Below are 16,486 nucleotides of genomic sequence, written 5' to 3'. Positions count from 1 at the left end.
AAAAGAGCCAAGGTTGCCTACTACTGATCTAGTCCAGGGGTAGGCAACCTTGGCTCTTTTATGACTGGTGGACCAACTCCCAGAATTCCTGAGCCAGCATGGCTCAGCTTGGAAACCTCTCCATTTCCCCTCAGCATGGCTGGCTCAGGAATTCTGGGAGCTGAAGTCCACCAGTCATAAAAGAGCCAAGGTTGCCTACCCCTGAGCTAGGTGATGCAATCCAGGGACTCGAATTTGAAAGCTCAGTTTTAAAAAGCTGCTGAAGCTGCTGAGTATCAACTCTATTCCTCTTTGCAGATGTGGGGTTATAAAATGTGTTAATTACTTTCCCTTGGCATTTATTGGAATACTGTAATGGTCTAAAATGCTCCAGCATTTATTGCTATCTGCGATTAACTCCCTAAAGCATTTCATGGCCACAGTTAGATATGGATTTGCAAAACGGGGTCTTGGATCCATAGATTTGCAAAAAAAAGCGATTTGCAAAAAGTGGTTAGATCACGCAGTTGCCAAAAGCATCGTTGTGACCTCAATTATCCATTGTTAAAAAAAAAGACAAAAAAGAAAGACCATTTCTTTCTGGGGGAGTATGTGATATTGTCTATAAATCTTTTTGTTTTTGTACTGCAAGATTACAAAGTTTTTTTAGGAAATCAAGTGAAACATTGCATTAGCACTAAGCCCAAATGTGAGAGGTAACTTTGAGGAAAATAGGCATTTTCATTAAAGGAGCAAAAAAGAATTGCGTGAAAAAATGCAAAACCAATCTAAGTGAAAGAAGGCAAGAGGAATGATGGACGGCCAACTTTTTAAGAGCCACATAAAAATAAGGGATGTAAGTTAGCCTAGCCATGTATTGAACTTAGATTGCATGTCAAGAAGATGGGCCACTATGTTATATTAAGCTCACGTAGACTCAATATAATGATATATAGGCTTGTCCAAAGTAGAGAGTTCTAACTTCAGAGTTTTTGCAACCCATGAGTACTTTGTCCTTTGTCCTTTGTATGAAAGTTTTATGCTGCATCAGAATGTATGTCCAGTGGGGGGGGGGGAAACCAAGGAAATCAAATGTGCAGTTATTTGTTTTAAACTAGGAAGAGCAATCATAAGTGTTGAAGCTTATAGATTTGAGGATTGAAGTTCATGGATAAGGGAGACTTCAGTACGTGAAGGGTGTTCCTTCCCCTCCTCCTCCTCCTCCACCTCCTTCTTCCAAACTCCACTCTCTTGTAGCACTGATGATGTTACCTAGCAATAGCACTTAGACCAGTGGTGGCGAACCTATGGCACGTGTGCCAGAGGCAGCACTCAGAGCCCTCTCTGTGGGCACCCATGCCATTGCCCCAGCAGAGTTCACCAGAGTAGCGAGCATGTGGCATTTGGAAACAACGGGGCAGGAAGTGAGCGAGCAAGCGGCGTTGGCCCCCTGGGAATGCCCCGGAGATGGTGAGGGACTGTTCCCTGTCACCCTGGTCCTAGCTCACCCACCCTACCACGCCCACCCAGTCTGCCGTGACCACCGCAGCTGTGACCACCGCAGCCATGCCCACCCAGTGGCCATGCCAACCCAGTGGGCAACGCCCCCCCCTGAGAACACCACAATGCTGATGCGGCCCTGGCACTTTGCAATAAATAAATGGGTTTGGGGTTGCAGTTTGGGTACTCGGTCTCTAAAAGGTTCGCCATCACTGACTTAGACTTGTATACCTGGCGCTGTGCAGAGTTAGCCTACAATACTGTATTCTGACCACTGTGCCGCCAAGGAAGGAAGGAAGGAAGGAAGGAAGGAAGGAAGGGAGGGAGGGAGGGAGGGAGGGAGGGAGGGAGGGAGGGAAAGAAGGAAGCAGGGGAGGGAGGGAGGGAGGGAGAGAGGAAGGAAGAAAGGAGACAAGAGAGGGAGAGAAAGGAAGGGAGGGAGGGAAGGAAGGAAGAATAGCAAGAGCACTTAGACTTACGTATATACCGCTTTATAGCCCTCTCTAAGCTGTTTACAGAGTCAGTCTATTGCCCCCAACAATCTGGGTCCTCATTTTACCGACCTCGGAAGGATGGAAGGCTGAGTCGACCTTGAGCCAGTGAGAATCGAACTGCCAAACTGCTGGCTGCCAGTAGTAAGCAGAAGTAGCCTGCAGTACTGCATTCTAACCATTGTGCCACCAAGGTTCATAGTTACGGTAATGAAAGGTCTGCAAGAAAACCACCAAGCGGAAAGAACACCAAGGACCCCACAGTCATCGTTCTCCTCTTCCTCCTCCTTTCTCCTTTTCCATCTCTTCTCCTCCTTCTCCATCCCTCCTCCTTCCCCCCCTCCTCCTCCATGTCTCAGGCACAAACAAGCAGAATCAAACTACCTACTTTATGGTTCTCTGCCTGTTTCACAGGATTCTCGCCTTGCCCTCTTGTGTCTACGTAAGGAATCCAGACTAATTCCCTGTTTGATCCCTCCTTCTAAGTGGGATGGTTGGTCTCCAGCATAACACGTGTATAGAAAGTAATGATGGTATTTTGATAATAGGTATAATGATTAGAGTGGGGTTGGCATATCCCACCCCAAAATATACTGTACATTAGGGTGTTGCTTCAGCTTCCTTTGCTAATTCTACTTCTGCCCTCTCAACCCTCAAGTTGAAACAAGTAGTTGTACAAGACATGGCCTTTTCAGTTATCTCACCCAGACATCAAAACTCACTTCCTTGGGACTCTTATTTTTAGCTTTCCAACACTCCATAAAAACCTTCGGGCGGGCGGGGGCATTCGGTCGAAATGTATCAGTAACCACTTTGAAGTTTCTGAGTTCCTTACTTGGTCCCCAGCTCTTAGATTAGGAATCTCTTTTGCCTTTTAACTATTACGTGTTTTTGTTAGCAGCAGGCATCTTGAATTTTTTATCTTTGTGAACAGTTTTTGATGTCCCAGTGAGAAAGGCAGTGGACACATTTCACATAAATGAAGTTTAAAAAGCAATAAACTGCTGGTGTTTCTGCCATGGAAATCCTGCTCAGTGTAGCATGTCTGGGTTTTATAATGGGGTCTGGCCTGGTGCAACTTAAGGGTCTCTCTGTCGAGTGAAGAATATGCCTAAAGGCACTCAAATTGTGGTCCTCAACCAGTGGCAAGTTCTAATACAGCTGTAGAATCGCTTCACAAGATAAAATAAATAACAGGGACAACCATCTTTTCCCATTATTTCCAATTGGGAAAGGACCAAATACAATGTCCTTGGTGTTCCCTGAACTTGCCTGTTTTCTTGCAGACCTTTCATTACCTGCCTAGGTAATATCATCAGTGCTAGAAGAGAGTGGGGTTTGCTGTCTGTAGCTTGCCCTGCCTGGATTGGTTGGGACGTGGTCAATGGTGGGATTCAAAGATGTTAACCACTGGTTCTCTGTGTGGATGCCACTTCCGGAAGTCTATTCTGGGCCTGGGCAACAAAAAATTAGCTACCGGTTCTGCCGAAGTGGTGCCAACCGGCTGAGTCCTACCACTGGACATGGTTTTTTCACTAGTCCCTTGAGCAGGGTCTTGTTTTCTGCTCCTCAATTGTTTATCCAAATTCTCAAGCTGGGCTACAAGAAAAGTCGTTCGGGCTAAATAAGACGACGAGGCCTGTGAACTCTTTCATTCCAGGCAAGAGTTTTGTGTGGAGAAGGAGTGCTTATTTATCTCCATTCCAATAATGCCACTTTTGCATATTTTGTTCTCAGGTTGCTATCCTTGTCCAGGGCCAAATATGAACCCCATAGCTCTAGGAAGCCGGTGGCTGGCCTATGCGGAAAACAAGGTAAGGAATCAATTCTAATTTTGTTTCTCTCTCTCTCTCTCTCTCTCTCTCTCTCTCTCTCCCTCCCTCCCTCCCTCCTTCCCTCCCTCCCTCTCTCTCTTTTCCTCCCTCCCTCTCTCTCTCTCTCTCCCCTCCCTCTCTCTTTCCCTCCCTCCCTCTCTCTCCCCTCCCTCTCCCTCCCTCCCTCTCTCTCTCTCTCCCTTCCCTCTCTCTCTTTCCCTCCCTCTCTCTCTCTCTCCCTTCCCTCTCTCTCTCTCTTTCCCTCCCTCCCTCTCTCTCCCCTCCCTCTCTCTCCCTCCTTCTCTCTCTCTTTTCCCTCCTCTCTCTCCCCTCCCTTTCTCTTCTCCTTCTCTCTCTCTCCCTCCCTCCCTCCCTCTCTCTCTCCCTCCCTCCCTCTCTCTCCCCTCCCTCCCTCTCTCACTTTTCCTCCCTCCCTCTCTCTCTCTCCCCTCCCTCTCCCTCACTCTCTTTCTCTCCCTCCTCCTCTCCCTCCCTCTCTCTCCCTCCCTCCTCTCCCTCCCTCTCTCTCTCTTTCCCTCCCCCCCTCTCTCTTTCCCTCCCTCCCTCTCTCTCCCTCCCTCTCTCTCTCTTTCCCTCCCTCTCTCTTTCCCTCCCTCTCTCTCCCCTCCCTCTCTCTCCCTCCTTCTCTCTCTCTCTCTCTCTCTTTCTCTCTCACTCTCTCTTTCACACTCTCTCAGCTTGTTTTAATATAATTCCTCAACATTTCGTTACCAAACTAAGTAACATCCTCAATGGGATTTTCTTGTCCTATTCTCTTGAGCTCATAAGCATCTGGTGTGCCAGTGTGATCAGCTGTTTGGAGCCATATCTGAATTCTGAGCAGCTGATTGGGTCTCTGGTTGATTGGCAGTTTGAATGGTCTGGATTTTTATATATTCATATGTTGGATCTAAGTCAATATGGTGTCAACTGCTCCTTTGTTGGAATATTAAGTCTCAATAAGTTTATACCCATATCTTTGAAATAATAGGAAATATGTGTAGCTCCGGTTTTAGTCTCTGTCTCTCTCTGTCTCTGTCTCTCTCCCTCTCTCTCTCCCTCCCTTCCTCTCTCTCTCTCTCTTTCTCTCTCTCTCTCACACACACACACAAACACGGATGTGGCAGAAAACATATGTAAGGATGGTTGACTTCCAAATAGTCCCCTTAATGTTTTTATTATGAGTACTGTAGTTTACGTTCATTGCAGTACATCAGGGCGATGTAATCTGAAGTCCCGGTGCTTCGGGGGCCTGTGTAAACTTGGACGGAATCCCCCTAATGGGAAGGAAAGACTTCCCAGAAGTAGGTTTGAGAAATTCATGAATCACATCTCTTACAAAACTATTAATAGCTGCTTGGACTGATAAAAGAGAGAAAAAGAAATATTTGTTCCAGTTGCTTTCCTGCCTCTGTTTGCTTGTATGGGCTCATTTGCTGGCACGGTCTCGCCTGCCTTGCCCAGGACAATCTGGCTGGAGGAGAGAATGCAGCAATAAACAGGACTTTCTTACACAAACTCACACACGCATACAGAGGGGAGGGTTGATGTAAAAATAAGTGTTTTGTTAAGATGGTAATCGTAGAGGCCTGATTGAAGATGTCCTTGAGTATCTGCTCTTGGTATAATCTAAGTTCTCTACTTACCACAACTCAGCCCCAAATTTGCATTGCTAAGCGAGACAGTTGTCAAGTGAAGTTTTGCCCCGTTTTACAACCGTTCTTACCGCAGGCGTGAAGTGAATCACTGCCGTTGTTCAGTTAGGAACATTCTTAAGTGAAGCTGGCTTCCCCGTTGACTTTGCGTGTCAGGAGGTCACAAAATGTGATCACCTCAGCTGTCACAAATACATGACAGTTGCCGAGCCTCTGACTTCTGATCACATGACCATGGGGATGCCTCAAAGGGCATAACTGTGAAAAACAGTCATAGGTCACTTTTTTCAGTCCTGTTGTCAGGATCACTAAATGAACCATAGTCGAGCACTATGTCAACGCTGCTTTTCTCTTTTGCTTTTAGAGTTAGATGATGCTGGGAGGGGGGGATGTGAATGAGAGTCTAGCTAGACATAACAACACTAAACCTAGTGTGAGAATCAAGGTTATTGTAACCAGAGCTGATAAGGAATTGGCCCTGGAGAACTGGAGAGGAAGCCCGCAATTCAAGCTAATTGGGGAATATGATTTATGACTGTTAATTGGAGGAGGGAATTGTGCTTTGATACTATGTGCTCAGGGGAGGGGAATCCAGTTTTTGGCTTTGATTATGCAGTGCCAATATTATGCTACTTGAATAAAAGATCCTTTAAGGTAAATAATGCCTCAAAGTTCTTTGGAAGAGTTTCATCTGTCGGACCCATGACACACTACTTGCAGTGGGGTAGAGGGCTGGACGGGAGGGTCTTCCCGAGGGGTCTGTTGTCTCGTTGGCTTGACTTAATGCCAGTTCTTTCTTCTTGCAGCTGATTCGGTGCCATCAGTCCCGGGGTGGAGCTTGCGGAGATAACATTCAGTCCTACACCGCCACAGTCATCAGCGCAGCCAAAGTGAGTGGATCAAGAGCCCTTTCAGTGGCTTACATGGCAATGTACTCTTTATTTAAAAGTAGTTTTTATACTGACTTTCATTCTAGGGTTGCGTACAGCCAAAAAGCATTTATTGAAGTTGCGTAACTCCCCTTTCCTCAAAAGAGATACAGGCCAAAAATAAGAAATACAAAAAAAAGTCAAACAAGTGAATTGGTCAGACCAATTAAAATGGCATCGGAAAGGCACTTTCACCTAAAAAGAAGGGTTGGAACTTCAATGTAGCTGTGCTTTTTTTATAAAACGGGGATTTTCGACTTAAATCCAACGTTCACTCCCAAAATGGTTATCCAGAAACCCACAGGCACGGCAGGAGCCCAGCCCCAGCAGAGCCGGTGGTCAGGCATGATCAAGGCTGAAACAACATCTGGAGGGCCACCATTTTGACATAAATATAAATGTGAATGAAGAAATATATATTTTCACAGCATGAGGATATATGCCTGTAAAAAAAAAAAATCATGTCTCTGAATATGGAAATCCTATGGAAAACATCTGGGTAAGATTAAAGAGTAAAAAGTGGTACCTTTGCGGGCATCAGCTGCAGGCCACCTACCCAGATAGAAGACGTGGAGGGTGGCTCTTGAAATCCTAGCCCCAACACAGGTAGTCCTCGACTTACAACCACAATTGAGCCCCAAACCTATGTTGCTAAACCAGACAGTTGTTAAGCGAGCTTTGTTCCATTTTATGACCTTTCTTGTCAAAATTAGTAAGTGAATCACTGCAGTTGTTAAGTTAGGAACACGGTTGTTAAGTGAATCTGGCTTCCCCATTGACTTTGCCTGACAGAAGGTCGCAAAAGGGGATCACATGACCCTGGGACACTGCAATGGTCATAAGTGTGAAAACGGTCATCAGTCACATTTTCAGTGCTGTTGTAACATCAAACGGTCACTAACTGAGGACTACCTGTATTCAAAAACGATTAGAAATAGTGAGGATTGTGAAACCAGATAGAACTAGAGCAGTGGTTCTCAACCTGTGGGTCGGGACCCCATTTGGGGTCGAACGACCATTTCACGGAGGTCGCCAAACAACGCAGTCCGCCATTTTTTTTCCCCTTTTCCTTAGCTGTGCTACTCCCTTTTATTCTATTGGCTTTTGAAAGCCAATAGAATAGACTCTCTTGAATAGAGTCTAATTCTATTGGCTTTCAAAAGCCAATAGGAATTGTCCAGGCTGTCTCTGCCCTGCTGAGCCCGCCAAAAGTCCCATTCTGCAAACAGTGCTGCACCAGTTGAGTAGTCCTCGACTTACAACCGGTTGAGTAGTCCTCGACTTACGACCTGTTGGAGGTCGCGGCATTAAAAAGGTTGAGAACCACTGCTCTAGAAGTTGTGGGTGTTCTATCAATGGAGGCTTTCAAAAAAAAAAAAGTCTGGACAATTATTTGTCTGAAATGTATAGGGCAGTGGTGGTAAACCAGTGGTTCTCAACCTGTGGGTCGGGACCCCATTTGGGGTCAAACAACCATTTCATGGGGGTCGCCAAACAAGGCTGTCCGCCATTTTTCCCCCCTTTTCTTTGGCCACGGCCCTGGCACCCGGTGATGTATAAGTGGTTGGGGGGTCACCACAACATGGGGAACTGTATTATGGGGTCGCGGCATTAGAAAGGTTGAGAACCACTGTGGTAAACCTATGGCACGGGTGCCAGAGGCGGCACTCGGAGCCCTCTCTGTGGGCACACGTGCTGTTGCCCCAGCCTTGCCTCCCCCCGCGACCCCCTCCTCACCAGCAGCCCCCCTGGAGGAGAGTCACCCCCAAGCGTGGCCCATGTGGAGCAGCGCAGCCAAGGACATGGCAGCCAGGCAGCATAGACAAAACTCTGCCCTCACGCCCCATCGCACACAGTTGATGCTGCGGGGCGCGGCTGCGTGGCTGCCATGGTGCTGCTGGGCTGCCTGGGTGATCTGCACTGGGTCCTGGAGGCGGTGAGTGGCCCTGCGGGCAGATGGGGTGGGGGACGCAGTAGAGGCGGAGCAGGGGCGGAGCAGGGGTTGGAGGGAAGGCGGGGCCAGTTTTGGGGCACTCGGTCTCTAAAAGGTTCGCCATCACTGGTATAGGTTCTCCTGCCTGCGCAGGGGTTGGACTAGAATAGGGGTCTTCAAACTTAGCCCTTTTATGACTTTTGGACTTCAACTCCCAGAATTCCTCAGCCAGCGTGCCTGGCTGAGGAATTCTGGGAGTTGAAGTCCACAAGTCGTAAATGGGCCAAGTTTGTAGACCCCTGCTCTACAGTCTGGTAGGAAAGTGTGACACACAGATCCATCATTCAGGAATTCTGTTCTGGTGGTGGCATCTGTCAGGCATCCTTCAGCGGATTTTTGAACGGAGTAAAGGGTTAGATTAGGTAACAGTCCCTTCCAGCTCATTCATTCTAAATTTATATCTGTAACTTCAGTTAAACACAAAGAAACATTGTCATTTAACTGCAAAAACACTTCCCTTTCTGGGCTTCTGAAGCTGTGCTTCTTATAACTCCATCATTTTCTCACTTTCTGGGGGAAGACATGGCGGTTTGCAAGAAAGGGATTGAAAATTTGAAGTTTTCAATTGGTGGGCTTGACCGACTTCTTCAAAAACAACCCACAGCAAAAGACAGGGAATGTGCGCATTTCCTTAGAATAAGCAAGCAACAATTTGAAAAGACAAAAAATGTATATCCCATAATGATGACTATGGATGCCAACCAATCTTCTTTTAAATGTGCGGAAAAAACCCACAGATTTTGTATCGGTCAAAAGAAATATGGATCTGTTTGTGTGTATTTGGGAGGGGGGGAGGAGTATGGAATCGTGTTACACAATTTGTTTTGTCATCTTTAATATGTTTTCTTAATTTCATGAATTCCAGCACATTCTCATTCTTATTCTTACAATTAAAATGTCTCTCCATTTCTGGATTTGTATTTCTGCTTAAACAGGGATCATTTAAATATTCATCCAGTGAAATACACCTTGATGCTCAAGTAGGTTTTCTGCTGCAGAGGTTAAACACGCATATTGTATGGCAGCTGATTAATATTTAGTGTGTCCCCTTCCCCAGGTCCTACAGCAAACAAATTGAGGGGAGCAAGGACATTTGGGGTATTCTGAAGCTTCCTTTGGTGGGTTTTCAAAGTACAAGGCATGCTAAATAGAGCCAAATAGAGTTTGGTCTAATGCATGGGTAGGCAACCTTGGCTCTTTTATGACTCATGGACTTCAACTCCCAGAATTCCTGAGCCAGCCATGCTGAGGGGAAAGGGAGAGGTTTCCAAGCTGAGCCACGAGTCATAAAAGAGCCAAGGTTGCCTAGCCCTGGTCTAGTGGCTGAGGCAGCAGATTAGAAACTGGGAGACTGTGAGTTCTTGTGCTACCTTAGGCATGAAAGCCAGCTGGCTGACTTTGGGCCAATCACCAGGAGACGGGGAGTTCTATCTTAGGCATGAAAGCTGGCTGGCTTTGGGCCAATCACCAGGAGATGGGGAGTTCTAGTTCTGTCTTAGGCATGAAAGCCAGCTGGCTGACTCTGGGCCAATCACCCGGAGACAGAGAGTTCTAGTTCTGTCTTAGGCATGAAAGCCAGCTGGCTGATTCTGGGCCAATCACCAGGAGACGGGGAGTGCTAGTTCTGTCTTAGGCATGAAAGCCAGCTGGCTGATTCTGGGCCAATCACCAGGAGACGGGGAGTTCTATCTTAGGCATGAAAGCTGGCTGGCTTTGGGCCAATCACCAGGAGATGGGGAGTTCTAGTTCTGTCTTAGGCATGAAAGCCAGCTGGCTGACTCTGGGCCAATCACCCGGAGACAGAGAGTTCTAGTTCTGTCTTAGGCATGAAAGCCAGCTGGCTGACTTTGGGCCAGTCACTAGGAGACGGGGAGTTCTAGTTCTATCTTAGGCATGAAAGTTAGCTGGCTGACTTTGGGCCAATCACCAGGAGACGGGGAGTGCTAGTTCTGTCTTAGGCATGAAAGCCAGCTGGCTGACTTTGGGCCAATCACCAGGAGACGGGGAGTTCTAGTTCTGTCTTAGGCATGAAAGCCAGCTGGCTGATTCTGGGCCAATCACCAGGAGACGGGGAGTTCTAGTTGTGTCTTAGGCATGAAAGCCAGCTGGCTGATTTTGGGCCAATCACCAGGAGACGGGGAGTTCTAGTTCTGTCTTAGGCATGAAAGCCAGCTGGCTGATTCTGGGCCAATCACCAGGAGACGGGGAGTTCTAGTTCTGTCTTAGGCATGAAAGCCAGCTGGCTGACTTTAGGCCAATCACCAGGAGACGGGGAGTTCTAGTTCTGTCTTAGGCATGAAAGCCAGCTGGCTGACTTTAGGCTAATCACCAGGATACGGGGAGTTCTAGTCCCACCTTAAGCCTGAAAGCTGGGTGACCTTAGGCCAGTCTCTCAGCCCTACTCACCTCACACTGTTATTGTGGGGAAAATAAGAACAGGAAGGAGTATTGTATGTGTTCTCCTATCGTAACGTCGTACAGCGGGCACTTTATTCATTGAAACTAGAAAAAAGCTGAATCTGTTCCCTAGGCAACACTGCATCTTTGCTGTTTTTAAACAAATACTCTGGCGAAGTTTTCTTTAGACACTGAAGTATTGTCAACAGTAGTTCCTGTGAGAGAGAACTAGGCGTCCTAGTGGACCCCCCACTTCATTATGAGCCGACAGTGTGTTGCAGCAGCCAAAAAAGCCAAAGCAGTCCTGGGCTGCATCAGCAGAAGGATAGCATCGAGATTACATGAAATGATAGTATCCCTTTATACTGCCCAGATGAGGCTACACTTGGAATACCGCATACAGTTTTGGTCACCGTAATCCAAAAAAGATGCTGAGACCCTAGTGCAAGGCTTTTCAACCAGTGGTACAGGTACCACCTGTGGTACATTGGCACCTGGCAGGTGGTACGCGACCATCCTAGAAAAGGGGTAGTTGGGGAGGAGAATGAGCTGAACCGGTGGCAGCACCGCACAAGCCTGAGCGAGAGACGGCTGGAGCTGCAGGGCTGACAGGGCTCAGCAGAAGCGCCAGGATCAGTGCCGCTTTCCAACTGATCAATGCTTCTTCGGAGCTGTCAGGGCTCAGTGGAAGAGCCAAGATCAGCGCCAGGCTCCAACTGGAGCTCAGCACTGATCCTGGTGCATCTGCTGAGCCCTGAAGAAGCACCAATCAGCCTGAAAGCAGCACTGATCCTGGTGCTTCTGCTGAGCCCAGAAGAAGCGCCGATCAGCTGGAACGTTGCAGCCTCTCCAGGGTCTTGTGATTTACATTCAGATGCTTGGCAACCGATTCATATTTATGACGGTCACAGTGTCCCAGGGTCATGTGAAGTGACCAAAGCCTGCTGCAACAACCAGCAGACGGGGGGGGGGAATAAAAACCAAACACCCCCCCACTCCACCCCCGCTGCCAATCCTCAACAGAAATGCTCACAACAATGAAAACTTCGGACAGGAGGAAGAGCACCGCCGGGTGGGCAGGCAGGTGTCTTGCTCGGCTGTGGCTTGGGGGCACCTTTTTCAGGGCCATTGTAACTTCAAATAGTCACAAAGCAAACTGTTGTAAGTCGAGGATTACCTATACTTTATCACTTTTTTCCTTTTTGGGGGGGGGTTATCAAGTTTTTGACACTTTGCTAGGCGACTGTTGGTACTCGGATGTTGCCATATCCTAAAAGTGGTACAATGGATGAAAAAGTTGAAAAGCCCTGTTCTAAAGTATACTGAATCTTCTTTCTCTTTTATCTACTCCAAAAATAAGCCCCAGTTAAGATTGCCAGACAGCCAGACACATTTAGTGCCTTATTTCTCTCAAAATAAGACCTAACTGGAAAATATTGTGTCTTTTGGAGCAAAAATTAATATAAGACCCGATCTTATTTTCGGGGAAACACAATAACTATGTTGATTGCTGGTGAGGAGATGGTTTTTTTTTTTTTTGTTCCCATTATGGCTTGTTGAGTGTCTCCTTTGCCCAATATATAAATGTTGTTTATGTCTATTCGTGGCCAATTTGTCGGAGTGCCAGGCTTCCAGGAACTGTCTAACATTTTTTGGACTTGGCTTGGACTAGGATGGTCATAGTTGCCCAGTTGAAACTATGTTTTTTTTTTTTAAAGTTTAGAGTAAAGTTTTTGAGTTTTAAAGAGTTTTCATCCTGTCTTCTGACTGCTGGTTGGTGTTCATGGATGCGCTCTGCTAGTCTTCTGCCTGATACAGTCTTTACGCTGAATGTTCTAGATGAATCAGAATCAGAATAGAGCTGGAAGGGATCTTGGAGGTCTTCTAGTCCAGCCCCCTGCTCAAGCAGGAAATCATATACCATTTCAGATAAGTGGCTGTCCAGTCTCTTCTTAAAAACATCCAGTGATGGAGCACCCACAATTTCTGGAGGCAAGCTGTTCCACGGGTTAATTGTCCTCACTGTCAGGAAGTTTCTCCTTAATTCCAGGTTGCTTCTCTCCTTGATTAGTTTCCATCCGTTGTTTCTTGTCTTGCTTTTTGGTGCTTTGGAAAATAAATTGACCCCCTCCTCTTTGTGCCATGTCTGTCTTCTTTGGCCAATGAATGGACCAGGTTGGTGTTTCCCTTTTGTTTTTTTTTTTTTTTTCCTAAGATGGGAGACTACATCTTCCCTCACCTCCTAGTCTCACGGCCTTTGGTTTCCTATTGTGGGAACATAGTAGATGCATGTTTTCAAGAAAAGATTGGATAACCATTTGTCCAGGATGCTATAAAGCAGTGGTTCTCAACCTGTGGGTCGGGACCCCATTTGGGGTCGAACGACCATTTCACGGGGGTCGCCAAACAAGGCTGTCTGCCATTTTTTCCCCCTTTTCTTTGGCCACGCCCCTGGCACCCGGTGATGTATAAGTGGTTGGGGGTCACCACAACATGGGGAACTGTATTATGGGGTCGCGGCATTAGAAAGGTTGAGAACCACTGATATAAAGACTCCTGCACGGGATCTGCAAGGTCCCTGTAATTCTAATGAACAATAAGATGATACTCAGGATTTTCACAGCTTCTCTCCCCCCAAACAGCCCCCCCCCTTCTCAAAGAATGTACTTCTGACACACCAGACACAAATTTAAACACCCGGACTTCCTCACCCGCAGTAACGCTGATACTTCCTCCGTTCTTTTTCGAGTCCGTTAGCCCCAAAGCTGCACAAGTCACCACTTAAACACCATACACAAAAAGCAGGCACCCTGTTTTCTCTTGTTACCCGATAACTCGGTAATGAGTCCCAACAGCTTCTGTGAGAGCAGGGCCATTAGCACTAATGGGCCCAGAAGACAACCGATACGGCATGAGAGAGGTTAAAAGATTACCAAAAGGGAAAAAAAAAAAATCACAAATATGCTTACTGCAGAAGGGAAGGAGCAGGCTGGGTATTTATGGACTAATAATGGATCGGTTCAAATTGGAATCCGCTTCTCTGATTTCTTTTTTCTTTTTTTCTTTTTGGCTGTCTTGCCTTCCTGTTCTGCATTTGCGGTTATTGCTTAGATAAGGACCGTGTCTTTTATTTTCTGAAGACTCGGCAGCGGTTCCCTCCCTCTGTGGCCAGGTCGGCTTACCTTGCGCGCGTCCGAGCAGGCATCTCCGAAGGACCACAAAACCACAACATCTGGACAAACGTTTTGTGGCAACAGTTGGAGAGGGATCTTCTTTCCTTCTGAAGAACTCTCTAAAACAGGGGTTCTCAACCTTGGCAACTTTAAGACTTGTGGACTTCAATTCCCAGAATTCCTCAGCCAGCTTTGCTGGCTGAGGAATTCTGGGAGTTGAAGTCCACAAGTCTTAAAATTGCCAAGGTTGAGAACCCCTGCTCTAAAAATTCACCTAGGAGGGCCATACGATCGATTGAATCGGTCCAAATTTGAGACAGGAAATGGTTGCATGGGGTCTCCAACTTACAACGGTTCGAAGTTACGACAGCGTTGAAAAATGTGGCCTGCGACCGTTTTTCACACTGACAGCCATTGCAGCCATCTCTACGGTCGCCCAATCGAAGTTCGGATTCTTGGCAACTGGCTCCTGTTTACGACGGTTGCAGCGTCCCCGGGATCGTGTGATCCCTTTTCTGCGAACTTCTGACGAGCGAACTCTGTGGGAGAGCCAGATTCACTTAACAACCACATTACTAACCGAACTACTGCAGTGGTTCTCTCAATCACTGTAGCAAGGAAGGTCGTAAAATGGGGCAAAAATTCACTTAAGAAATGTCTCAGTTAACAAGAGAAATTTGGGGCTCTGTTGTGGTCGTAAGTCGAGGGACTAGCTGTATTATTGAAGACCTTGTATGGAGTGACTTGGTTGGGTTGGGCGGCTGTATAAATTGAATGAAAGAATCGATATATTAACTACGTTATTTTTGGAAGCTTCAAGTCAGCCTTGATTCTTGGCCTAGTTTTTTGGCTCTATTCTTTGGAAGTGGTTTTCCATTGCCTTCTTTCTGGGGCTGAGAGAGAGTGACTGGCTGAAATTCATCCTTTAGCTACCTATTCTTAGCTACCTTAACCACTAGACCAGGGGTGGGGAACCTTGGCTCTTTTATGACTCTTGGCTTCAACTCCCAGAATTCCTGAGCCAGCCATGCTGAGGAGGAATGGAGAGGTTTCCATGCTGAGCCATGCCGGCTCAGGAGTTCTGGGAGTTGAAGTCCACGAGTCATAAAAGAGCCAAGGATCCCCACCCCTGCACTAGAACCAACAGACTTTTGTATAGTTCATCCGCCATCTTAGCTGATCATGGAGAAAGAGAGTTCTGTGTTTATTGTTACTAGTCTGCATGTTGGGAGAATTAATTCAAATTTTAATCAGCAATGGCATACTACGATGAGTGCCATTATAGATAGTCCTCCACTTATAACCATTCGTTTAGTGACTGCTTGAAGTTACAACGGCACTGAAAAAGTAACTTATGACTGTTTTTCACACTTATGACCGTTGCAGCGTCCACCCCCTCGATCATATGATCAAAATTCAGACATGTGGCAAGTGACTCATGCTTATGACGGTTGCAAGAGTCCCGAGGCTTTGTGATCCTTTTTTGCGACTTTCCGACAAGCAAAGTCAATGAAGATTCACTTCACAACCATGTTACTAACTTAACAACCGCAGTGATTTGTCTAACAACTGTGGCCAGGAAGGTCATAAAATGGAACAAACCTCACTTAATCAGCTGTCTTTCTTAGCGAAGGAAACGTTGGGCTGAGTTGTATAGATTTGTAGAAATTCATGCCAACCTTTCAGTGGTGGATTGTATTAATTATCCAAGTGAGTTCAGGTGATCTTTACAGTTCTCCACAGATTCATTTGTTCACAGATCTGATTCACACTCTCTGTTTAACTTTTTATTATGATTTTATATAAAGAAGAGCTGTTAAGTAGCCACAGGTCAGGGTGGTAACCACAATCTGAACACTTCCACTTGAAGTACTTGAGGCAAATCTATATTTGCTCAATCTTTAGTAAGTTCTGATCTGCCATCTTTGCAGTTCAGTCAAATGTGGTTAAGAAATGGCCGTTCCTAATTGTTTGCTGGAATTGGCCCTAATGGTGCCCGATTAAAAACATTTACCAATAAGTCGATCTAGTACAGTTTTAATTGATCAAAGGAGAGAGCAACCTACTTTTGAGCGATTCAATTAAGTAATAATTTCTTTATATATTTGTGCTGTCTTCGCTTCCATACATGCTAGTATCATTAAGAATCGCTTATATTCTTAATGATAAGATAAACTTTATTGTCATTTTTTTACTGTGGGCACACTGGCATAGATTAAAAATGAAATTCTGTTGCCTGCTCTCAAAAGTGTACTACTACTACTACTACTACTAATAATAATAATAATAATAATAATAATAAAGTTGGAAGGGACTTTGGAGGTTATCTAGTCCAACCCCCTGCTCAGGCAGGAAACCTTATACTATTTCGGACAAATGGCTGTCCAGTCTCTTCTTAAAAACTTCCAGTGTTGGAGCATTCACCGCTTCTGGAGGCAGGTGGTTCCACTGGTTAATTGTCCTCACTGTCAGGAAGTTTCTCCTTAGTTCTAGTTTGCTTCTCTCCTTTTTGAGTTTCCATCCGTTACTTCTTGTCCTGCCTTCAGATGCTTTGG

The 16,486-nt window shown here is 46.2% G+C and overlaps 1 protein-coding gene across 1 annotated transcript in view; it reads left to right on the top strand.

Annotated features, from left to right (window-relative positions):
- LOC120315395 (breast carcinoma-amplified sequence 3-like) overlaps positions 1-16,486 on the top strand; it is a 128,251-nt gene that overhangs the window by 47,210 nt on the left and 64,555 nt on the right. The window contains exons 4-5 of the mRNA XM_039359667.1: positions 3,708-3,784; positions 6,246-6,329. Of these exons, the coding sequence (XP_039215601.1) occupies positions 3,708-3,784; positions 6,246-6,329 (161 nt within the window). The remainder of the gene's footprint in view (positions 1-3,707; positions 3,785-6,245; positions 6,330-16,486) is intronic.

This window comes from Crotalus tigris, unplaced genomic scaffold (assembly GCF_016545835.1).
Source record: "Crotalus tigris isolate CLP2741 ecotype Arizona unplaced genomic scaffold, ASM1654583v1 scf7180000019099.140709, whole genome shotgun sequence".
Taxonomy (NCBI): Eukaryota; Metazoa; Chordata; class Lepidosauria; order Squamata; family Viperidae; genus Crotalus; species Crotalus tigris.
The sequence above is the reverse complement of the archived record's forward strand: the minus strand, read 5'-3'. Positions and strand labels throughout refer to the sequence as shown.